The sequence below is a fragment of the Meleagris gallopavo genome, chromosome 5 (assembly GCF_000146605.3).
Source record: "Meleagris gallopavo isolate NT-WF06-2002-E0010 breed Aviagen turkey brand Nicholas breeding stock chromosome 5, Turkey_5.1, whole genome shotgun sequence".
Classification (NCBI taxonomy): Eukaryota; Metazoa; Chordata; class Aves; order Galliformes; family Phasianidae; genus Meleagris; species Meleagris gallopavo.
Window position 1 is genome coordinate 42,296,049 of NC_015015.2, and position 24,653 is coordinate 42,320,701.

A 24,653-nucleotide genomic window follows, 5' to 3' on the forward strand; every position below is an offset into this window, starting at 1 on the left:
GAGGGATGCCGGCGGGGAAGTTAGCGTTGCTTTGGGAAGGGGGCCGGGCCCCGCAGCCCGGCGGGCAGCTGCCGCCTCTCCTTCCCTCGGAGCTGCAGGACGAGGCCTGGGGCACCGCGGGACGCGGGCCCGGAGCCAGGGGCTGCCCGGAGCGGAGCGGGCGGATTGGTGCCAGCCCGTGTGCCCAGCGGGAGAAGGTTGTCAGTTGCTTCCGCTCGGTGATGGCGTTGGAAGTCCCGGCAGGAATGAATGACCTTCTGAAACCATCCGGGACTTTTGTCTCTGCGCCTTGGGAGCGGAAGGCCTTTGCTTAAGAAGGGGCTGGGACCTGGGGGTTGTCTGGTAGTGCGGTTCTCGCTGTTGTGCTGGCAGTCGCTCTGTAACAGCACTTAGATGCGAAGAACAGGAAAAACGATGTCTGTTATGCCAAAACGTTCAGATATTTAAGGAGGAAAGCGTCACTAAGTGAGGCTCGCACAATTTTGCATTTTAAAGCGCATTGTTCTGTCCCTTGAATGTTGTTTCATTATTTTCTAGGGTGCTATAAAAGGAAAGTTGCAGGAGCTGGGAGCTTATGTCGGTAAGTTTTACCACTTGTTTAGCAATCAACCCTAAGTTTGTTGGTCAGTGGGAAACAAGCAGATAGATAATGCCATTCTCTGGAACAATGTATTTACTTATTGTTAACTGTGTTGCCACATGCAGAAACCTCAAACATGAGTTGAGTTACCTCCAGGCTGAGTTACTGCTGGGCTAATATGAAAAATAAAAAGGCTTCCTTCACAAAATGGGTAGCCCTGGTGTAAGGGGGAACAGAACGTAGAAACGAATGAATGGAATAACAAGCGAGGCTGACAGTCTCCCCTTTCAGGGAGATACTGTGGCAAAGGATTTGAAAAAGAAACAAACAAATGATTATGTGTCTTTTTAAATATTGAAAGAAGGTTATTTAAAGCACAAGAAGAAAGGTCATATGAAGCAAAATCCCTTCATGTAACATCAGTTACCTGTGACCACTCTGAGACAGTCAGTCTTTCTTAGGGATCTTTTTCACAGCATTTTGAATTTCAGACATTTGTTAGAACTAGGAGAAAGGATATTACTGTGAGGCAGGGTGAGGTTGACTGCTTTAGAAGTATGAAAGGCCATGTCAGAAATACATTTTGCATGTTTGTGCTACATAGTTTTCCATTTAGAGTGTGTTTTCTGTTTTTGTTTTCTACAGCTCTAAAAGTTGACAGTTAAACACAGTGCTCTTTTGGAAGTAGTCTTACAAATGCCTTGTAATTTGTGCTGTTCCTTTGACTACTGATGAAGGAATGGAATTGAGACCATAATTCAGAGATCCTGTGGCTTGCAGGTCCAGGCTCCCAGTTTGTAGTTTGACCTTGACTCATTTTTGTTCCAGTTTAAAATGGGACATTGTATTTGCAGAATCAATTTATTTTGATTCTATGGTCTGACTTTTTGAACTCAGCCACTTCCAGGGAACCATGTTTAGGGTGTTTTTTCATTGCTAAGTCTTTGTCACCATTTCAAGTTGTCTATTTTGTTAAGTGACTTTGTTTTTCTTTTTTTAATCAACCAACAGAGTGTTTTGCTCTTATCCTGTCCTTTTTCTTTTTTATTATTCACTTAACAAATACTTTGATCTTATCTTCAGCTTATGCTCTTGTGAAATTTGCAATCTTTTACTTCTCATTCGTGGCTGAAAGTTGTATTAAACCACAGTTGAAATGGAAGCCTTGTTAATTTGCTAACCTAATAATCTATCTACCAGAGGCCTTATAGAAAAACGTGGGGTTTATGATTTGTTATACTTTAAAACAACATATTTCTCCTTTTATTAGATGAAGAGCTCCCTGATTATATTATGGTTATGGTGGCCAATAAGAAGAGTCAGGAGCAGATGACAGAAGACCTTTCGCTTTTCCTTGGAAACAATACTGTCAGGTTTACTGTATGGTATGTTTGTCAGCTAATTATCACTCTTCTTATCAGTAAATTCCTTCATATAAGTGAAACTTGAGAATGTAAGCATTTACTTATCTTCTCATTATGTACATTATTCAAAACTTTTTACTTTGCAGCCCTAATAAATAAATAATTTTTAGTTTGTCAGCACTTAAATGACTGCAGTGATAAATAGTTTCAAAGGTAACTGGAAGGCTTAAGATCTTGTTTTGCTTATAAAAGCAGTCAGATTTTTGAATGAAGTTTGAAATGCTCAGGTAAGTGAGCATTGTGTCTTGACTTAAAAAGTAATTTGTGCAAAGCCGACTGTGAGCGTGGGAGGTTTATATACTGCAGTTAATTCTTTAAAAGTAATCATTTTAAAAACAACTTCTTTTCTGCTAGTAGTGCTTCAGATAGCTGTTGCATGTAGGAATTACAGGACAGATGAGTAGTGAATCTAATTCTGTGTGCTGTCTTTGACAGGGCTTAGCACCAAATGTTTAGGTATTCCCACCTCTCAGGCTGTTTATTTATCGCACTACCCAGCTGTACAAAACAAAAAGAGAACCCCACAATTACTGTGAAGAGGACAAATGAGCAACAGATGAACTTTTTTTTTTCCTAAAGTCCTGACAACGGTGAATTAATTTGTTCTATGCTGTATGAGAGCTTTAGACATGACAGTACTTCTTAAGCGTTTTCTTCTATGGTATTTGGCAGCTACTGTGTCACTCCAGAGGTTTTTTGGGGCATATCAAAGTTGCATATTTTTTGAAGTTCATCTTATCTTCAGATCTCTAATCCAACGTCATTTTAAGGAAAACTACTTTGATATGTACAGATGAGAGACATACTGCCTATTTCCTTCTTTTTATGTTTATTTCCTTTGTAATTTTCATTCTGACTGGATACATTCATTCCCAGTGCTTCTGTGCAATTTGTCAGAGTTTTGTTTAGTTAGAAACTTTAATGCAATTAAATAGCAACATAAATATCTAAGAAGTTGAGTATGTTTTCAAGCCATAAACATCAACAAAAAGTAAAAACTAGTTCCAGTTATTACAATTCACTGTATTGATTATTTAAACCAATGGATTTCCAGTTGACAGTATTACTTGTAGGAGTATAATTGAGTTTACTTTCAAAACTTTTGAAAGTAATATTTGTCAAAAATATAAGTACTTGTCAATTTGTCAAAAATGTGAGGATGGGAAGTGCAATTAGCCTTGAATCCTTTTTTTTTTTGTCTTAAGTTGTAGTATTTTTGTGCTTTATTCCCTCTTATGACATGCCTAAACAAAATTTTTGACCTTTACCCTGTTAGTAAGTCATGCAGTAGTTTTTTTGACATTAATATTGGGAATCTATTGGACAAATTAGATTAACATGTTGATGAGTTTAATTTTCTCTGAATCTCGATACATGCTAAAAAACGCAGCAATAGGCAGCAGGAAACACTATTTTGGCTTTGTAAGTGAAATAAACTTTATTGAAAACCAATAAAGACGAAGAGAAAGTAAATTTCAACAGGAGGAAATCAAGATTTGTCTTGTCTTTCTTTATATCAACTGAATATCAACTGTATGGTAGGTATTATGTCTCCTGCTGCTTTTCACGTTTCCTGTTTAAATTCCACTTTCAGTTGAGTATCTGCACTTGTTAATAAATATAAATTCTATTTCAGGGTGCTTTATTAGATGATGAAATAGGAATTGTTTAAAAGAGTGATTGAAAAGATGAAATGTATGCAGAAGACTGCATGAGGACTTGTGGGGAAAGAAATGATGTAGTATTGTAGTTAGCTTGCTGTATTTGATTGGTTTTTGTGTTGGTTTTTTTTTTTTCTTTTGAAAGCAGCTCAGAATTTTTAATTTTTACTTAAGGAATGAGTGCCTGGCTCGATGAAATACTCAATGAGACCATGCTGCCTTGTTTTTTCTCTGTAGCCAGTATTTCTGGGTGATCTAGTAAAAGTTTCACTGCAGTTCTGTGGCAGAACTGGCTGCTCCTGCTCGTTGGCCAACACTTCATACTGTGAACCAGGTGTCATGTCACAGATAGCTGAGGGTCACTGTGAAAACTGATCCGCAGTGGTCACACCAGCAGAACTTGGCTGACAAAATCTTTAATGGCGTTCTAGTGAAAAGTCTTGCTTATATTTGCATGCATTTTTGTTTCTCCTGGTTTTCACTACCGTTTTGCTCTTTGACTCCTTTCTTGTACTCAGTCTAAATTATGGAGATGCCCCTGATCAGGTTGGGATTCTATCTAGGTTATGTGCTTAAATGTTTTATTTTACTGTAGTTTTTGTTTTTAATTCTCTTTGTAATGCATGTTTGTTTTTAAAGAGCATTATTTCTTAGCCTTTTGATTTTTCTGTATTGCTTCAGCTTGGTACCTTTTTCACAGGCAAGCAGCAAATTTGGTACCTCGCTGAAATGTTTTTGCTCACCAACATGTCTCGAAGAATATTGTCGGTAAACACAAAGCGTATTGGAAGAACCCAAGTTGTATTAAGTGCTGTGAATTGTATATTTTTTAGGTTTGTATTTAGAATTATTTTTAACTTTGCTGTGTAACTAAAGTTTTGTATATGAAACAAAATTCTTGTTTGTACTTGAGGCTTCTAATTTAGGTTTTCCAAATCACTCCTTTTGAAGGCATTTAACTCACGCTAACAATTGTAGTGGAACAGTAGAAAGTACTGGCTTCATTCAGTAAGCCAACGAAACACCTACAGTAGATGATGTGGTGAATACCCCACCTGTATGTATGATGTTTGCTCACTGAAGATGCTTAAAGCCTCAGGTTTTGAGGTTAGACATTGGCAGTTGGTTCGAAAGTGAAGCCTTGTAGAAATAAGACCCGAATTCTAACAGAGGAAGGACAGTTGATTTCTGAAAGATTATGTTTCTGAATTAAAGTTTTTCTATTTCTCCTTTTTCTCTTTTGCTTCTTCTTCTCTCCTCCTTCTCTTTCAGGCTCCATGGTGTTTTGGATAAGCTGCGATCTGTAACTACTGGTAAGTAAGAAAATGAATTTTGAGTGAAATTGAGTTTATCTTCTCAATGTAGTGTTGCATGTCTAGTTTCAAGTAATATTTTATCTGACTGTTTTGTTAGTTTAAATTTCTATGGTTATTTTGGATCCTTTTAGAAAATGTGAGGGTGTGGGTTTTTTTTTGGTTTTTTTTTTGGAGATGAGGAATTTATTCCCATGCCCAACATTTCTTACCAATATTTTTAGCTGAAAAAACTTTTAAGGTCTATTGGTCTATTTTCATATGAGTGATGTCTCATTTGCTACATTTGCCTTGATAGACTTATTGCAAAATCTCTACTGCTCTTCTTTGATATAAAACTAAAGGTACCTGTCTTTGCAGAGCCATCTGGTACAAAATCTTCAGAACCTAATATTTTTGAGAGCAACCATTCTTCCAGCAAAAGTAGCTCATGTGTGAGTGATGAGAGGAGGCGTGAGGATACCTTGCCACCTCTTCCAGTCTCCAGCACTCGATCTGAAAGAACTGACTCAAGAGTTTCAACCAGTTCACAGGAACAAAGAAACACTGCTTCACGGTAAGGCTGCTGATGGCTTACTGACATAAGTTAAACCTTTTGGAGTTGTGTGACTGTGGTAATTGTTCTGAAGAATGCGGTTACTTGGAAAGATCAATGTAGTTTTGAAGAGGAAGGCATATCAATAATTTGTTAAATAAAAAACATTAATTCAGGAATTGTATTGAGTTTCAGCAATAGATGTGCTTAGATTAATTAACAAAAATGGTGATCGTTGTGGTGGGTTTGTATAAGAAGTAATACCTTCATGAATCTTCCCATCTGGCTTTGTTTTATAAAGCCAGAATTTTTGAGTAATTTATTTGCAGAGTTAATGTTTGACAATTTCTTGTTTTATCAGGCAGTCTTGTGAAGATGGTTCTGCCTCCCGCTTAATGTCTACAGTCAAGCCCTTGAGGGAATTGTCACCTTCTGAAGCTGTAATTGACATTAAACCCGAACCAGATGATCTAATTGATGAGGACCTAAACTTTGTACAGGAGAATCCTTTGTCACGGAAGAAACCTATTGTAACTGTAACTTACGGTTCTTCTCGACCTACTGCTGAAATCTACCGACCACCAGCTAGCAGGAGTGCAGATGGCAGCTTACAGGTGCACAGATTGCCGCAGCAAGGCAACCTGCAGGGGAGCCGGCCGTTAGATACACAGAGCTGCAGGTCTTTGGAAACAGTCCAGCTGTGCAATCCAGAAGCATTTGGCAGCTTAGCGGAGAGTTACAGACCCACCTCCAAACTCAGTGCCGATAAAGTGGGCAGTGAGGTTAGTAAGATCATTGACCGTGATTATTGCTGTGTCTCTCACTTGCTGGGAGCCTGAATTTCTATGTACTCTTTCAGTGAAATCTTCACCTGGGAAAAATCAGAGGACTAATGTTACTGGTATGAGTGGGTTTGAGATTTTGTTCTTTGGGTCCACTGTTAGGTAGGCATTGTGGAGTTCAACGTCGTCACGTCACAGGATGCTGTATGGCTGAATTAATTAGCTTGTACATCTTGATGCCGTTTTGAGTTGAACTAACGTGTGAGCATTGTGCTGTGATGAATGTGATTAATCAGAAATAATTATTTTTATTGTAGATAAGAGCTTTGGGTTAGCATGGTGTTTTTAAGTGCTTTGTAAATCTACAGTTCTGCAAGTCTGTGTTTTTAGAATAAGATTTATTCATAATTACACCATACATGTGTTAGGTACACATTAGTCTCTAAGGCCCAGATACTTTACTTATTTGGATCATTGTTTTACTGTTTAGAGCCATGGCATTTAAGCACTTTTTGTGCTAGGTTTTGTACAAATGCAAACTGAGAGATGGTTGCTACATTACTAGCTTGGGAAGTCAGACTAACCCAGGCAGTGTTAGTTTTAAGACTATCCATTAAGAGATCTCTGTGAGTGGGATGAAGATTGTTATGGCTGATGTTGTAACAAAGCAGACATTTTACTTACGTTGTATTTCATCTGATCTCTGTTTCCCATTCTGTATGTAGTTCTCTATCTTTGCTACAACTTAACTGATTTTTGTAAATGGACAGTGATTTTATTTTTGAAAATATAGAAAGCTTTGTAGAGATGTTTGCTGATGTCTTTGGTTTTTAAGGTGGGTAAGTGACAATTAAAGTGTAGGGATTTGTATAAGGCTGCACATAAATTGTTGACAATTGAGTCACAGCTCTTGTTGGTTGCACGAGGAGAAAATCTTGACACTTTTCTTCTATTGGTATTTCATTAGTAATCTCCAGAAGAGTGCTATTTCAGTAGTGTTAATTAGAACTGTGGGCCTTTGCTGTACTGTGCTGCATCTTTAGGCAAGTCCTCATGGTTGGAAAATCTTTTCTTTAAAAAGTTATTTTATTTAGGAATTGGTTTGTGTTGTTTGTTTTGTTTTGTTTTTAATTGCATATGTCTTATGTATTGGTGTAGTCCAGATCTACTCCTTAGGAGATTTTTCCCTCCTTGGAGGACATATGGTCTATTGAAGGTCACAGATGAGGCACTGCTAGGTTTGTACACTATGTTCTTGTACAGTTCAGTGCTGAGTGGTGGTTCTTATAGGAAGTACTGATATGAATTGCTCCTGCAGTGCTTTTCCACAGGCTAGCATTTAAATGTCACTACCGTGTGCATTGTGGTTGTGGTGAGGGGCTGTCGGAAGAAGCATCTTGTACTTCTGAGCTCCACCAAACTGACTGCAAAGCTGCTAGCATCCTTTGGAACATGCCAGATAACTAGAACTTAATCTTTATACTGATCTAAAAATTAGATTTACTGCATGGGAGAAAGTCATTCTCAGTTATTTCTCTTTTCTCTATAATAATTTTAATGGGTGCACCCTGAAAGGCATTGTGGGTTGCTTTTTTCTGTACTGTCTAATAAATTATCTTTTCTTTAGACTTCATTCCCCTCCTTTTCTAAGTGCTGTTTACTGTCACATTTTTAATGAGGTACTTCCTCATTAATGTATCTGATGTTCATGTTCTCCACTGCTGACTGTCATTTACTTCTGTACGTGATGTCTTAGTCTTAGGTTCGTGCAATTTGAATGCAAGTTCCCCATCTTCTGGTTGTAAGTAGAATAGCAGTATTTCCTTTGCTTGCTTATTAATGTGTGCGTTATGCTGAATGAATTGTTTTGGCTGTTCTGTTTGCTGCAGGAAGAAGGCTCCAGGAAGAGAAGGTTGCCTATTGTAAGCTCAGTAGTCAAGGTTAAAAAGTTCTGTAACGACGGTGAAGAAGAGGAGGAGGAGGAGGACTATGGACTGCGGACAGGAAGCATCTCCAGCAGTGTGTCTGTACCTGCAAAGCCAGAAAGAAGGTACTTAAGATCACAGTGATTCTATGTAATTTCCAGAAAAAACTTAGTGAACAAAAAAATTTGAAAATAGACATTGGTGGAAACTGTTTGCAGTTCTGAAAACTGCCAGAAAAAAATCAGTAGGCCATTTCTACATTTTGTACTGTCTCACACTTTTGTGAGTGAGCTGCCTGTTTATTCCAGCCTTTTTTCCAGAGTATTTTCAATCCAGTTGTCACTGATCAGACAAAGCTAATTTTCTTTTTGACACTGCGCCTGCTGCTGTCATTTCCATCTCTATTACTTTAGATCAAAAACTAATGGATATATTTTTAATGTGAAATTTGCCTCTTTATGTTGCTCTAGCTTTAAGATTGTTTTGACTTTTCAGAAGATTTAAGATATTACTCCCCACCCTATTCTGTTTGAGTGTCAGGTGTTAGTCAAGGTCCGTCAGCAGTTTGTGTCTGACTTCCAGCACTGAGAGGAAAAGCATTTAAACTATGGACCAGGCAGCTGTGCAGTGCTAGCTTGTATACAGTTTGCTTTAAGCTGAACTTATCTCCAGCACCACAGCATGCCTGATTTAAACTTTAATGTTCAAAGAGAAAAGGAAAGCTTTTTTTTTTTTTTTTAATAACTAATGGAGTTTTGACAAAATCAGTCTTCATCTGGATCTTACTGCCTGAGGCAGCTACACAATTAGTACCAACTCACACATAGTAACAGGAATGTGAGGTGGGTGGAGAGGGGTAACAGAATTTATGCATTTCAGAAGCAGCATGGTTTTGTAGCAACTGAAGACGAGAGGTAAGATGGACTTTGCTTTTGTGAGCACTTTATGGATCCCCGTTCATTCAGAGAGTAGTTTAACAGGTTGAAAGCATAAACAAAGTGAGTTTTTAGGTGATGATTTCTATCTGTAACTTGTTAATGTGTTAAAATACCTGTGTTTAGCATGGATGTGGTTACTGTTGCAATCCATCTACAATTAATTGTTTTTTTTTTTCACCTCATTTAGACCTTCGCTGCCACCTTCAAAACAGGCCAATAAGAATTTAATACTGAAAGCAATCTCCGAAGCACAGGAATCAGTTACAAAAACAACAAATTATTCTGCAGGTAAGTAGCATTATTTTATGCTTATGCTGAGCTGTAGGAATTCCAAGCCCTGTTTTATGTATCCAGTCTGAACATAGCACTTGGAGATAAAACAGTGTTGAATGGTGGATGTCAGTGATACATAAGGGATTTTCCATGTCCTGTGTACATTACAGTAACAGTCTTCAGTGATGAATTATGAGTGTACACAGGGGAAGAAAGAAATATTTAAAATATATCAGTCAACACAGTAAGCCTGTACAGTGTATAGAGGCAAAACCGTAGAATCATAGAATGGCTTGAATTAAAAGAGACCTTAAAAAAGCCATCTGTTTCCAACCCGTCTGCCGTGGGCAAACTTGCACCTGCCAGATCAGGCTGCCCAGGGTGCCATCCAACCTACATCTGAAAAAATTTCTGCTTAACATCTAGTCTAAATCTCTTGTCTTTTAGTTTGAAGCCATTCCCCCTTGTCCCATCACTATCAGACCACGTAAAATGCCAGTCTCCCTGCTGTTTATAGGCTCCCTTCAAGTATGGAAGGCTGTAACGAGTGCTCCTAGGAACCTTCTCTTCTACAAAATGAAAGTACCAGAAGTTTTTTCAAGTGTTAACAGTTGCTAAGGAGAAAGTACTCACTACTAGACATATTGTTGCAACTAATTGTTTGCTCCTGTGTGCTCTGTTCTTTCCTTTTGAGAGGAGAAGAAAGCCAAACAGCAAAAAAATCAAAATATACTGGATGTAGGTAAACAAGATGCCGAATTACAAGGAACATATTGTTTGGTGTATGAGCTTATATTCTCTATAAGCAGAACTTTAGTTCTGTGGTTTTAGATACTGAGATGCTCTGGGTGCAGCAACTCAGCAGTTGCCTATGTGTTGGCATTCATTTTTACTCGCTAGGAAAAACTTTGACGAAGGGCAAATCTAGCTGTTGCCTGTGTGCTGTCATTTCATTGGACGTGCTGTCAGAATGAAGCATTGCATGTTGGCAGGGAAGGAGCACTCACTAAGCTGCCTGAACCATTACTTTTATGCTATCTGGAGCAAGACTGAGGGCTATCCAAAATTTCTTGCCTGCTCTCTTGCAGAACCTGTAAGAATCACAGGAAGTATCTTCCTTCTACATTAATGTATTTACAGAATGGTCATTGGGAACCTGTTTCTTGCTTTCTAGTAGTTACTAATATTTTCAATGTTGTGTGGGTGCTGATAACTTGATCTAAAGGCATGAGATGTTTGACTCCTTCATTCATTTTTTTTCTTACAAGTAGATGTTCTGTGATAGAGCTCATTGAGTGTTCTGTGCACATCCATGAGTGCACTTTCTCACTGAGAATCATACAGGTAGCTAAAGATCCTTTTTATCTAAACAGATGGTTGAGGTTTGTGTGTGTAATTTATTAGAGTTATTTTAGTTTCGTATGTAAAAGTAGTGCTTGGATTAGATTAAGTGATTTACCGTTGTTTCTGCATTTGAAGTTCCACAGAAACAGACTGTTCCCGTTGCACCAAGAACTCGAATCAGCCCAGAAGAATCTCACTTAGAAGTAATCCATCTGCAAAGCAGACTCCCTGCTCTGTGTTCTCAGCTTCAAGTAGAAGAGCCAAAGGAGCAGACAGTTGAAGGAATTCAAGGTCATCTGATAATATTCTTTAATAATTTATACCAGAGAATGTCATTTTACAGCAGGCTGAGCAAAGAAAAAGAGGTGTTTAATTTTTAAGTCATCCTCAAGAATTGCATGTGGAAATGACCTGAAAACCAAGAAACTTTTTGAAGCATTGCTGTGGAATATAACCATACACAGATAACCTCAGATAAGTTAATCAGCAAACAAAGGATGATACAGCACATTCTGGTCTATCATGGAAGAATGATTTTGCATAAACAAATACAATAAGTGAATTTATCCATGTATGGTGAATTCTTTGCATTTTTTTTCCTTGATATCTTGTAGGAGTAGTGCTATTGTAAAGCTTATGTGAGAGTTAAGATAACGTATGCTTGGAACAATTTTGTAGCATATGTAGTATTAGAGATTCTTTCCAGTGTGTTAATCACACAAAGAGTTTTAAAGTTTTACTTTGTTGTGTCAGTGTCGGATAGTTGTAACTATGAATAGTAAGCTTTACTTTTGCTTCTGTTAGAAAACTCTTTAAGGGAAAATGGTATAGTGTCTGATGGTAATCAGACTGTTTTTTCAGCACGAAAGAATATGTGTGTTACAAGCAGTTACAGAAGTAATGTGGTAGAAAAATGCTCCTTTGAGAAATCAGTTTACTCTTACTAACTCAGATTGCTGAGCAAAATTTGGTTTAAGGTCTATGTTACCTCAGTTCTTTGTCATTGGTGAGGATTGGTAAACATTCCTTATGGAAACAAAAGGATTCCAACAAAATAGTTGGAATTGTGTCTGTAAAATACGGAAGAAAAACATTTCTCAGTTTCTGAATTGATGTACAGAAAGTTATGGCTCTTTTCCTGAACTGAACTGAAATGGAAATGACATCTTAAGAAACAGAAAGCAAAATAGTTTTTCTCAAGCTGTCAGTCAGATATGGAATGTTGCTATTTGTTTCTCCTCTTTGTAAAAAGAACCCAGTCTGCTGCAGGGAGCTGCTGTCATGGGTGTATGTGTTCTCTGAATCGTCACCTCCAGACAGCTATGCTATCTGTCTAGAGCAAACTTGTTTCTGAAACAATGAAGAAAGGGGTGCTTAATGAGAACAGACTTCACTGTTCAAGTTGTGGGGGAGTTACGATCTATGAGAGTATGCTTCAGTTCTACAGCTTCATTTTTAAAGCTTCATGCGTTAGTCTATAGTTGCATTGTGACACAGAGTAAATTACGATTCTGATTCTTGGTGTGTTTTTTTGGTTTGTTTCTTTGTTTTAGGAGCAGAACAAAAGGAGCTCTCTTCTCGGCTGCAGGTAGATCCCATCGTTGAGGATACCTTGCAAATAACTCAAGGTTACATCTCATGATCTTTTATTCCTAATGAAAATTTGCTCGTTCTCAAATGCTACTGGTAGTGAATACTGAAAGAAAATTTCCTTTCCAGTCATTGATACTGATTTCTAGTATTTTCTACTTTCTATATGTCTCAGGAGAAAAACTGTTACATCAATAGATGTTCAGAGCTGAGAGATTTTGTGTGTATGTTTCCTTCAGTGCTGGTTCAGTACAGTATTATTACATTCCAGTGCAAGATTTTCTGTGCAAGCCTAATATTGTCTATGGTTGCCACTGATCAATATTTGTGGAAAAAGCAAGAAAGTAAACATGTTCTCTGTAAGCTACTAGTAAGAATTTAGAGCAAAAGAAATGTAGTTCATTGGCCATGTAAATGGAATTTTGTTAGTTATGATGTAAGTCAGAGTGCAACTACATGATTATTTTTGTGATATTTTTTTTTTTAAATGTAATTTTTCTCCCAAATCAGATTATTACGATGGAGAATCGATGGTCCATACTGATACGAGGTCATTCATCTTGAAGAAGCCCAAACTGTCTGAGGAAATAGCACCACAGAATCAGCAACTGGGAAAGAGGGCCACAGAGGCAATGCGAGTGCTCTCGGGACGTCTGATACAGACACGGTAGAAAGTTATTTCTTATAAAGTCACAATGTTTGTGAATTGAAAGGAATCGTTCAGCCATTCTGTTGGTTTGCACATCCAGCCAAGATCTGTGTAATCGTGAAAAATGAACTAATGTTGAATGTTGCTGTGGGGCAGAAGGCAGAACCTGTTTCACTTTCTTTTGTGTTTATTATGAAATGCCTTTTAATGCAATATTGAGTAAGAGCCTTGCTTGAGCTGCCAGTATTGGAAGGAAAACAGCACATTCTGCATGTAACTCAGTACTACAAACCAACAGTCACACAGTGTGTGGAACAAGAGATTTAAGGCACCTTGTGAGTTTGGCCAGGAGTTTAAATTTCTCATCAGTTGCAAATGATTCGTTGTGGGTGTTTTTATTTATCCGAAGGAATAACCAGCATACAATAATTTTTCTATTTCATTAAAGGACTCAGTATTCCTGCTGGCAAATAGTTCTATCTGCATGTGTCTGCATCTCTCCTATTAAGCAAAAACCACTCATAGTTACATGACGTACCTCATTGCTGTGGGCTGCTGTGCTCTCTCGTTGTGTTTGGGAAACTTAGGTTTCATTTCTATGATTGGCATTAACAGCACGTGGTAATTAAGACCAAAACCAACAGTGAATGAGCAAACCACAAAGGAAAATCTTTCAGAGTAGTTGACACAATTCACAGTTGACAGCTGTGATGTCAGGAGAGAGGCAGTAAACAGAACTGTTTCTGACTACTTAAGAGTTCTGACTAGTCATGCTGTCAGCACTGTTTTTCTCTCTTTTTTAGAGGCATTCTGCACTTAGTTGCTTTTAGCCCAGTTTCATAGAGAAACGAAGTTTATAGCATCACCTTCTGTCAAAAACAAGAGCTCCATAGTCAGTTACCAAATATTTACAGTCACATTGGTTTAGGTAATTGCTCAGATGAAATGGATGGAACAGTGAAAGAGTGGAGAAAACATGCATGCATCTCCTGGTTTTATACTTTTTTTTTTATCCCCTTTAAGTATTGTCATTTATAGGATCCAAGGATTGATTTTTTTCATAAGGCTAAGCATTAAAGTTCTTCGTGCAAAAACTTTCACTTAATTGTCTCATAATGTGCTATTCAGTAGTTTTGAGGAGATAATTTTTGTGTTAAAAGGTTTGTGATTACAAGAATGTTATTTACCTTCACTTTATTCATCTCAAAACAAAATTCCCTTAAACAATAATCACTTTCCTTTGTCTGTGTTTATTAGTGGCTTTCAGATGTGTATGTTTAGCAGAATGCAGCAAACTTAAGTCTACCCTCAGTTCTCTGCTGGATGCTGCTGTGAGCTATATTACTTACTGCTGTACAAGAGACTCCTGAAGGCAAACAGTTATGAGTAATTGAAGTTAATTATTGCTAGTCTTATAAGAAAGTTTGATGCTGTGTTACTCTCTGGCTTGTGATACTATTGGTAGAAGGCAGCTCACATTTTTTACTTGGGAGACTTGAGTAAGAATCTATTTTTACGACATTTCTTTCTTTTATAGAGACCAGATTGCACAGCCAGAGAAACCTGCTAGTCCCAAGTTCATCGTGACACTGGATGGTGTGCCCAGTCCCCCGGGATACCTTTCAGATCAAGAAGAGGAAGATATGTACATAACTGAAGGATTAAAGCCAATTACCCAAAATATATGTGCAGGCAAAGGATTGAAAGGCCTTCGAGCACAGCAGATTGTAACCCGGCAGCTAGACAATTCTGATGGTAACTACCCTTGCCAACAGGATCTAATACTAATGTGGTGGTTTGATTGCAGGTAGAACTTCTAGATGTTATCATTCTCAACAAATCAAAGCAGTGGTATTTATCTTTCCCATGAGAACATCCTTGGGGCAAATGAAAGGTGGTAGTTCAGTGGGTTCGTATATTTAGAGGCCTTTATCTTGATAAAGGAGAGCAATACCACTCTTAAGTAATTCTCTGTACAGCTCAGTGCTGGTGATTTTTATTTTTTCTTTCTCACTTGAAAATGTAGTTTGTCTTCATTACCAGAAATCTGCACTTCTGGTTGATTAGGCAGATTTTGTGATGAATGCTTTCCCATGTCTCCAACAAATGCATCAGTATGTATTAACCTTAATGTTTCTGTCTAGATTTGTGATACCAAAATGTACATTGAGTATCAGGTGCTGGTTGAGTTCAGTTGCTGGAATATATTTTGAATAACGTGGGAAACTGTGCTGAAATCTAAGCTTAAATTGTTTCTGTTTTGAAAGAATGATACTTGAACATCTCTGGATCTCTTCTCTGGAGATATTCAGGACCCATCTGGACCTGTGTGACCTATTGTAGGGCACCTGCTTTAGCAGGGAGTTTGGACTCTATGAACTCTTGAGGTCCCTTCCAACCCTTGCAATTCTGTGATTCATTGGTACCCTTTTACAGGTACAGTGAAAGACATATTAGAGTACCACCCTTACAAATGTGTGCTTTTACCAGCATTGCCTCATTCATGCTCCTGACTAAAGCTTTGTTGTACAGGAAGTGTTTCAGGCATAGATATCTATCTGTTAGGGATTCTTAATTGGTAAATGAAGTTAGCCTGAAGTGCCATACTAATAAATCCTACTTGTAAAAACACACGCATTTTTGCTGTTATTAATTTCTTTTTAGTAGAGGCTTGTCATCAGTTGAGCTAAGGTGGGTGGGGACATGAAAAATAGAAAATATTTTGAATTTCAATGACACTATACTGTGTAAGTCAATATGTGTTTGGAACCAAAAAGTTCTCAGATCTGTTTGTTCCTTTTCCTTTCTAGTGGAAATGGAACAGCTGAATGTGCTACAGAAACAGGAGAAGGTGCTCGAGCGCTGCAAGTACTGGCCTGCTTGCAAAAATGGAGATGAATGTGTGTACCATCACCCCACACAGCCTTGCAAGTGAGTAGTACAAAGCTCATCCACATCAAATCTTAACAATATTTTTACTTCAGTGCTCCAAATTTCCCTTCTGTGGTGGTAATTATCCCAAGGCAGCATAAATCTATTGTGGTACTGGTGGAACTAGGCAGTGGGATATCACAATGCTTTTCGGTATGTTAAGGTACCATTATATGGTGCTGCTGTAATTTTTGATTTGAAAGCAAAGGCAAACTTGTGAATGTGCACTGAGCGTTTGACTTCTCTAGATTGTTGCTGCTTGTGAAAGAGGAAGCATTTCTGTTTTGAGATAAATGTTGGGTGGCTTCTTTTACTCAGTTATTTGAATTTTCCTTTTTAAATCCCACATACCTAAATTCAGAATAGCATTTCCTCTACATAAGCTGTATCATTTTGGAAACTGTGCCCTCTCCCCATGCAAACATCTGAATTCATAGTGCCTCTGCTGCTCGGCACTACACGCTAAGAATGGTGCTTTAGCCTGCAACAAGCAGCTGAGTGTGGAATAGTTCTGTTGTTTGCTGTGTATGAAAAGAGTACACAGGGGAAATGGATGCAGATGAGTCGTGTATGGCTTGTACAGTGTGTCTGCATGCTTGGCTTTGGAAGTAACTAACATACATGTGCAGATCCTGCTGCAGTTCTGGGCACTATGCGATAGGTTGGCTTTCATGTGCAACAGCTGCTTGAGGATTTTGCTCCAATTAGAGCTTACATCTTAATTTCTTTTACTCAGAGTTTTTCCCAACTGCAAGTTTGCTGATAAATGCTTGTTCATCCATCCAAACTGTAAATATGATGCGAAATGCACTAAGCCAGACTGCCCTTACACTCATGCCAGTCGACGAAACCCCCTTCCATCTCCAAAACCAGGTGAGCTCCTTTTGTTTTCTGAGCCTTAAATGAAGGGAAGGTAGTATAGAAGGAGCAGAAAATGTAATTGGTGAAAAAAATATATATTTCTGTGTGATGTGACTTAATTTTCTTTGATGTCTTAATGTTAGATAACAATAATAATCCAGAATTATGACAAATGTGTTTGCTATAGAAAAAAATACATATGTATCCCAGAATGCTGTTACTCATGAGTCTATATGAAATCTCACCCTCTATGCAAAGCCAGAGTGCTGCCTTGCACAAGTAGCTCCTTCTGCTGGAGGAGTTAGCCAGCACTGCAGTTCTCAAATTTGTTCTCAACTGATTCATGTTACAGAGCTTATGATGCAGACTGAAAACAGAAGGGATGAAATATGTGAGCTTTTAATTTTTTTGTAGGAATTTGCTTTTTGTAGTGAAAAGATGACTTTCAGGGAACGAGGTTACCCTATGAAAGCAATTGCTGTGCTTGAAGCGTCACTGGTATTCCTAAGCCCTTGAGCAGTGTCAAGGCAGAGGGCCTCTGCACCACCGAAGTCGTGATCTTTTGGAAGTGTCTTAGCCCTCAGTCATAGTAGGATGCAGTTTTGTTACTTTATCAGCAGATATAATACAGTGTGCTTATCTCCTGTATCATTTCCAGCAGCTCCAGTGTGTTCCTGGAGGGTGCACTGCCTTTGCTTTTCATTTCTATTGACTTACACTCTAACGGGCTTTCTGCTCTCTAAATGCAGCACATGAAGTTTTTTCCTACCATGATCACTGCTAAATTTGTTGGAAGCGTTACCATGGGACTTCTGCTGTAAAATGGTGGAGAACTGAGGCTTGTGATTACCTGATAGTCTTGTTGTACCACAGGCTGAGATCCACTTAGCACACTGTGATGGCTTTCCTGTACTTCTTGCAGAACTTTGATGCATTATAAAATGTAATTTCTTGTGAAAGGATTGATATATCTTTGTGGAATTACATTTTAAAAAGCAATTTGTTCTGATTGGTGTCATCTTCCTGTTCTTTTTTTCTAGCACCACTGCCCACACAGTCTATATCCTCCAGCAGCCCGCTGTGCAAGTTTTTTCCTGCTTGTAAGAAAATGGAATGTCCATTTTACCACCCAAAAGTAAGAACTATCTCCTGTGTCTTTGCTTTTTTTTTCTACAAAGTACTTGAAATACATTGCTTTGAGTCAGGAAATGTCACTAACATTTCATAATTTTTGCTTTCACTTTTCACATTTTAATAATTTTAGCTCAGAAACAACATACAATGACTTAAAAAAAAAAAAAAATCTGAAAGCAATATATTTCGGACTCCTGAGTTTTTCCTTTAGGTGTGCTGCAGCATGCAAAAACTTCAACAACTGACCAGTTACCAGAGTACATCGATGTAACTTATATTAGAAGATTTTATAACTGAAGTGCTTTTATACTTGAAAATTGTGCCCATACGTAGTTTCACTCCAGGAAGCTTAGTGCTTTTTCAAGCTCTAATGATGCTGAAACAAATACTTGAAGTGAATGAGCTTCCACCTGTCAGTTCAGTGGTGGTCTTGGAGCATTTAACTCACAGTCAATATTTACAAGAAGGGATGCCTTTCTGCTCTGGGTTGAACACAGCACTCATCTGTGAGACCATTAGTTGAATGACCTGAAACATCGTACAGCGATACAAATTTCCATGTAACTCTCAAGGTTAGCTTGTTTGGGAGTTAAAAAGCCAACGTAAAGTAGCCTGTTCTAAAACGCTTTCATTTTTAGCATTGTAGGTTTAACACCCAGTGTACAAGGCCAGACTGCACATTCTACCATCCAACTATTGCTGTCCCTCCACGCCATGCCTTGAAATGGACTCGAACTCAAACCAGGTGATTTTTTTTTTTTCCTTGATAATTGTACTGAAGTCACAAATGTAATTTTACTTATGAGTGTAGTGTCTGTGATCAACAGCCAAGATTATTTGAAGAAAGATAGCTTTTAGAGGCATCTTTCTTGAGGAGAACTCTGTACTGGCTGGTCTCAGTACCATAAACATTTACTGATGTGATGGAACACTATAATGCAAGTGCCCTAGAGTTAGAATGTGGAAGAGCTGCTGAAATCCTGGCCTAGATGTGTTGGGTTTTCAGTCTTATTCAACTAAAAGTTGGTAAACACAACATCAGTTGTTCTTTACCACTCTTATTTTCTTACCAAGCTGTCTTTTCCACAAAATGTTCAGATTCTTCTTTTGAGCGTTTGTGAACTGGGCAGTTCTCTGTTCAGGCCAGAAGATCCTGTGGCAGAGCAGCTCCAGCTGTCCCAAAGCTCCAGTCACTGGCCTATCTTAAAGATACTCAAATTGCCTGAGCACTTTACTTCATTTAATCTCATTTAAAAAATAAACAAAAACTCTTGATTGCTACAAAGGTAGGAAGGTAGGAACTCATCTTTTCAAAAGGGTTAGGAGTTACATGGCTTGTTTCTCTCTTTCCCCTCAGTGAATGACGGTGATACAAATGGGGACTGAACTTTGCCTCCTTTGGACAGTAGTGGAAAGGACAGTTAACCACTGGGCACGGGATGTTAGAAGAATTCATGCGTTTTGAACTTTTAATATACATTGTTTTCATAAAACAAAGTTGATTGCATACTTGAAATGTCTCTAATTTTCCAAGTTTGTAAGCTTGAGCAATTTTACATTTTTTTTTTACACGGTAAGATGATGTCTGTGTAATAAAGTTTACTTTAAATTCCATTAAAAACTTTCAAAGCACATTTTGTGTTCTGTTTGGGTAATGTTTCTTGCTTAAGATTAGGTGTGTTGAAGAAGTGTACCGTTATTAGGAAGTTTATTCCTGTATTAAGATTATGCCAGAAGTACTTTTTTTCCCTTTCAGCAGGTGTTTGGTATGACGCGTAGTGTTGTCCTAGCAAACAGTGCTTGAACTCTTTACCTCTTCAGTGGGAAGGAAAAGTTGATGGTTTGGTGGATCTTTTTGCCATGTAATAGTTATCAGACCCTGGCTGCTTTCTCAAAGAGTGGCATACGAGGGCACAAAAACAACTTCATAAACAAGAACGATTAAGCAGAAATGTGATGTCGTGTTCTATTCAAAAAACTTAGGAAATTAAACACCACTTCTCCTGAAAGAAAACGGTTTCAGATATCATCCTTTATAAGGAGAAGAGAGAACGTATCTGAGTCTGATTCTGAAGAATCTCTTCTTCTTGCAGCACATCCAAATCCTGGACAAGCTGTAATAAATTCCTTTCAAAAACTTCCAGTGAAGCTTCCCAGTAATACCTTAATGGGTACCACAATGATGGAACGTGGGGAGCAGGAACATGAATGCACTTTTTTATTAAACGTTTCATATCTGTTGGGGAACTACAGTTTCACAAAAATATACAAAAGATTTCTTTTTACAAATATTTACATTCGATATCAGAAAACAACATTAGCTACATATTTTAAAATTAAATTTGACAAATACAGTCTTGAATTCTGAACCGTAATGCTCCAGGAAATTATTTTTAAGTTTTTTAAATGTGAATTAAAGTACTCAAGGTTCATAATCAAATTTAAAAAAATCTTAATGCAAAAATCTGATGTTTAATTTATATATATATTATATATATATATATTTTATATATATGCTTTACTTTAAATAAACATACAACATTGTTACAGGAAATAGATGTTCATGGTGGAAACCAACATAGAGTACACTTAAACCCATGATCCTTATGACAGTAATACATGACCATACCTTTGGACTAGATCAAAATATCTTTTTTTTTTGGTTAAAGCAAAAGGGATTATTGGACACACTCCATAATGAAATACAACAAATCTAAACAGACAACTGGATTTTAAGCTTAAAGAACTACAGTAAAATATTCTCCTAAAGTGACCTGATGGGAGGAGAATAGCAGAGCTCTTGTCTTTGTAAGGAACAATGCTGCAATGTTGTTTTTTTTTCCCAGGTAAATGATTTCTTCAAATTATGGGGTTTATTTATTTATTTTTCCAATACCTTCATTAACTGCCCCTTTCAGAACAAGCTGCCACCGTGAAGTTCTTTTTCCTTTTCAGAGTGAGACGACTACTTGTAAGGGTAGGAGCAAACTGTCACTCCCTTTGTTGCTGAATTTCAACAGCTCAGATCTCTTAGTGCCCACTGTACAAGGTTCAGTGTAAGGCAAGGTGCAGACTCTTTTCTGCTTGCTTAAAAAAAAAAAAAGTGACTAAACCCCGCTTAAAGCTAAAAGGTGTATATATATATATAATTTTTAAAGGGAATGAGTCTAATGCAGTTACCTAGATTGTTACATTATTTTAAATAATCTCTGTGGTCGTGAATGTATGCTTATGTTAAATTTTACATTAAAAATGCATCAACTTTCTTCACAAATTAACAATGCAGCTTTTCCGTTGTTTTGTATATTATGCCGTCTACTCACAATTGAACTAAAATGCATAAACTAAGCTCATAATTACCAAATACTGGGTTTTTTTTGTTTGTTTTGTTTTTTTGTTTTTTTTACAAGAGAATACCTACTTTGATTCTGAAAGCACAACACAAAGCTGAGTAGCAGCAAGTAAAGGAAAAACAGATCAGAGCTATGGAAGGTACTACCCCTATCACCCAACAGCACCAACATTTCACAAAAGTACAGAAAACCATTTTTTTCCATGCAATTTGTGCCAGCATTCATGCTTGGTGGAAGTTAGATTAATAGTGCCTATGGGAGAATAATGGCAAAAGATAACAAATGAATTTTTGGATATGATGTGAAGAATTTTCATTTCCTCCCAACTGGCTTATAATCCTACAGAGGCCTGAAAATAATTGTAGCCCTACAAAATCTCCTTTCCAGAACCAACCAGTGCAGTACTCACTTCAATAATCAACATCTTTATCATTATCATTCATCTCCTGCTCAGACCAACTGAGAACAGCTGACGATGGCACTATGTGAAAGCTCTCTGATAGCTGCAGTTACAAGAAACACATGGGATAACATCATCTGTCCCCTGGGGAAGAAGAATTCATGTTATGAAAGACTGGTACAGCACGAACAGTGCTACTCCCATAGTTTAACTTGTCAGTTCTGTTGGGACTGCTTCAAAGTTCAAACGGTGAGACACAATTCTAAGAATGCAGGAAAGTCAGAGGGGAAGACCTCAAGTCCCAAGCAAATTGTGAGAGCTGCAGTCAGTGCCATTCAGCTCCTGGCAATGCTTGAGCAGAAAGAGTAGCAAACCGTGGTGGGAGTCAAACACATCTTTGAAACATGGGATCAAAACCAGCCAAAATTATATATATTTTTTGCTTTCTTTTCAAATAAGCTCCTACATGACATCTGTGCATAAACCAAAGGAGAAGTGCAAGTAATTAAAAGACAAAATTGTTCTGCAGGATTTGAGGTTATTCCATAGCAAGCAATTGAAACAAAAAACTCTGGATTTTGGCTTTTGATAGAGAAATCCAGACACACACTGCCTCTCATCAGCCAAACTCAGCTGTCCTCTAGCAGGTTCAGAATAGTTCAGACACTTGGGCAGAGATTTGATGTTTCTTACCAAGAGTTGCTACACATAAAAGTCAAGCTTTGTCTCCTCAGTAGAACCAGTACTGAGTTTGGATTTTTAAGGTAAAGCTTACCTTGAGATTGTATTTCCTTATTTTGTAATCATCAGTTTGTTCCTACTGATATGATTTACAGGCCTACATTACATTCCTCTCCTCTGATTTATTGTACCTGCATTTGGAGGCTGAAGACAGAACCACTGCAGGACCATTCAGCCCAGATGTGCCTCAGATTGCTCCATGCATACCCAGGGCCCCTGATAGAGACTGGCTATGAAGTTTTCCAACTTATAATGTTTCTTTGGTTTAAAAGTTTTTGCTTAAAGAGAGCATTTAATCCCATTTGCACAGGAAACTAAAATGTGGATAAAAAGCAGAAGAGGCCTATTAAGACAAATCTATTGTTGGTTTACACGGGAACGATAAGTAGCATTTTAAAATACAATATTAAACCCTTTTACCTGAGCTCTCAAAATCACAAAGCATTTTTCCATCAACACTGTTTTGCTACCAACGTGCATATGCTGCAACAGTGGTAACTGGCATTAGCTGCAGCACCCCTGTGCTAAATGGTTGTCCCACAGGCACAGGAGTTGAAAGAGCAACAAATAAGAATCCGCGTCTCCCCAGAACCAGCAAACAAAGTTGCCAGCAGCCTTTCCCTGAGCACTATTACACTACACTACTGTTTCCAGTCCTCCAACCCTATAAGCCATCCCTGAAGACCTGCCATCTGAAATAAGACATTTGTTCTTTGTGTAGAGCTGCTCCCCCTCCACCGGTGCCAGTCCTTTGGCCTTGCCTTTGCCTATTTCCTTTGTTTCCCCATGTTTCCTTTGCTTCCCACTTTCTCCTTTCCTCTGGGTTTATATTACTGGCTTTCAATTTTCCTCCATTTTCCATAGTTTAAAAAGTATATGAAATTATGATAGTCACCTATTGCCACCATGCAGACCTTAATTATTTTATTTTTCCTCCACGCTGTGAGGGAAAAAGAACACCTTCTGTGTCTTTTCTTTTTTCCCCCTCCTTTTTCTTAAAGTGATTTAGCTGGATTAGTGGCTTAACTGAGTTAACAAAAACCATATCAGAGTTCTGACTGTTATGCTGCAAGCAAACTGAGAAGGGGATGGTATCCTACTCTAGCTTCAAATAGACTGGGAAAAAACAATCCCACACACTAATTGCTACTAACTAATGAATGATTTTGGCAAGGTAATCTATTGTGGCTCTTATGCATGTTATACAGCTAAAACTTTTTTTTTTCCCCTCCTGAAACGAGATCTGCAGAATTTAAGTCTGAAGCCAAAGTGAGCTGAAGGTCAGAAGCAAGAGAGAACCAAAGAAATGGTTTTGGTCTGACCGTGCCACAGTGATCGGTATAAAGAATGCATAGTAGGCTTTGGCAAGCTCACTTATCTATCTATATACATCAGCAAAGATTGGATGTTGCCATAAACTTTAGGAAAACAGCAGACTGCAAGAAGCATAAGAAAACTGACAGAACAAGGGTATGCAAATGCAATGCAGCGAGTGATACTAAAATCACAGATGTGACAATTCATTCTGACTTCCCTTTCTGTAGAGTTTACAGGATGATTCACTTTGTCCAAAATACTGACAAAACAACATTTGTCTATGCTAACATTTGTTTATACTGACAGAATAAAAGGAATTTTTAAAGATTAAGGCTTGTCCCATCTGTGACACTGATAATGAAATAGGGAAATACATCATCTTGCCTGTATAAAGAACTGTATTTGAAACCAAGATCCTTAGGCTGTCCCACTATTACACCATACAGTGCAAAGTGCAATATATTAAGACTCCCAAGTATAGATCCGGAGTGAAATTCATCTGCAAAAGGCGACGAGCTCTGTTGGGTGCAATCTAGAAAGCAGGCGAGGTGCAGCACAGACAGGTGCTCAGGACTTGCTGAAAAAAGGATTTGTTTGCCTTGGCAAACTTGGAAGCCAGAGAAGAGACAAGGCAGCAGCTGAAAGAAATAGATTGCAGGTTTAAACTAAGCCACTCTGAATGCTTCCAAAGTTCTGCTCTAGGTACTGAAATCCTATATTTTGATCTATTTTCCAGATTCAGGAGGTAAGTCATGTCTGCTTTCTTCCTAACGGTGCAATTCCAAGTCAGTACGAACATGACTTGTGTAAAGTTCAAAACCTGATATTGAGCCAAACTGAAGTTGCTTTGAAGCTTTCCTTCAACTATCAAAACCAAGTCGTAAAGTAGCCTTAATTGTCCG

At 38.0% G+C, this 24,653-nt stretch overlaps 1 protein-coding gene across 2 annotated transcripts; it reads left to right on the top strand.

Moving 5' to 3' along the window:
- The first annotated feature begins 537 nt into the window (after window positions 1–537).
- Window positions 538–19,574, top strand: ZC3H14 (zinc finger CCCH-type containing 14). 2 transcript variants are annotated; one of them, XM_010711808.3, is made up of 16 exons: window positions 538–580; window positions 1,851–1,965; window positions 4,938–4,978; window positions 5,339–5,534; window positions 5,875–6,295; window positions 8,185–8,345; window positions 9,346–9,446; window positions 10,911–11,066; window positions 12,329–12,403; window positions 12,876–13,032; window positions 14,552–14,769; window positions 15,825–15,945; window positions 16,682–16,818; window positions 17,847–17,941; window positions 18,579–18,685; window positions 19,298–19,574. In XM_010711808.3, exons 2-16 carry the CDS (start codon window positions 1,874–1,876, stop codon window positions 19,302–19,304), a joined length of 2,085 nt encoding a protein of 694 aa, XP_010710110.1. In that variant the 5' UTR covers window positions 538–580; window positions 1,851–1,873; the 3' UTR covers window positions 19,305–19,574. The 2 variants fall into 2 exon arrangements, with proteins under 2 accessions (XP_010710110.1, XP_010710108.1); XM_010711806.3 differs by lacking the exon at window positions 538–580 and adding an exon at window positions 4,366–4,498 and having other exon boundaries at window positions 1,877–1,965.
- The last annotated feature ends 5,079 nt before the right edge of the window (window positions 19,575–24,653 follow it).

Bases quoted from the DNA above. Each gene is read 5' to 3' on its own strand.
- ZC3H14 (XM_010711806.3), top strand. From the start codon at position 4,395: ATGTTTTTGCTCACCAACATGTCTCGAAGAATATTGTCGGTAAACACA. The intron at 5,535-5,874 runs GTAAGGCTGCTG...TTGTTTTATCAG, and splicing joins CAAAGAAACACTGCTTCACG to GCAGTCTTGTGAAGATGGTT. The intron at 14,770-15,824 runs GTAACTACCCTT...TTTCCTTTCTAG, and splicing joins GCAGCTAGACAATTCTGATG to TGGAAATGGAACAGCTGAAT.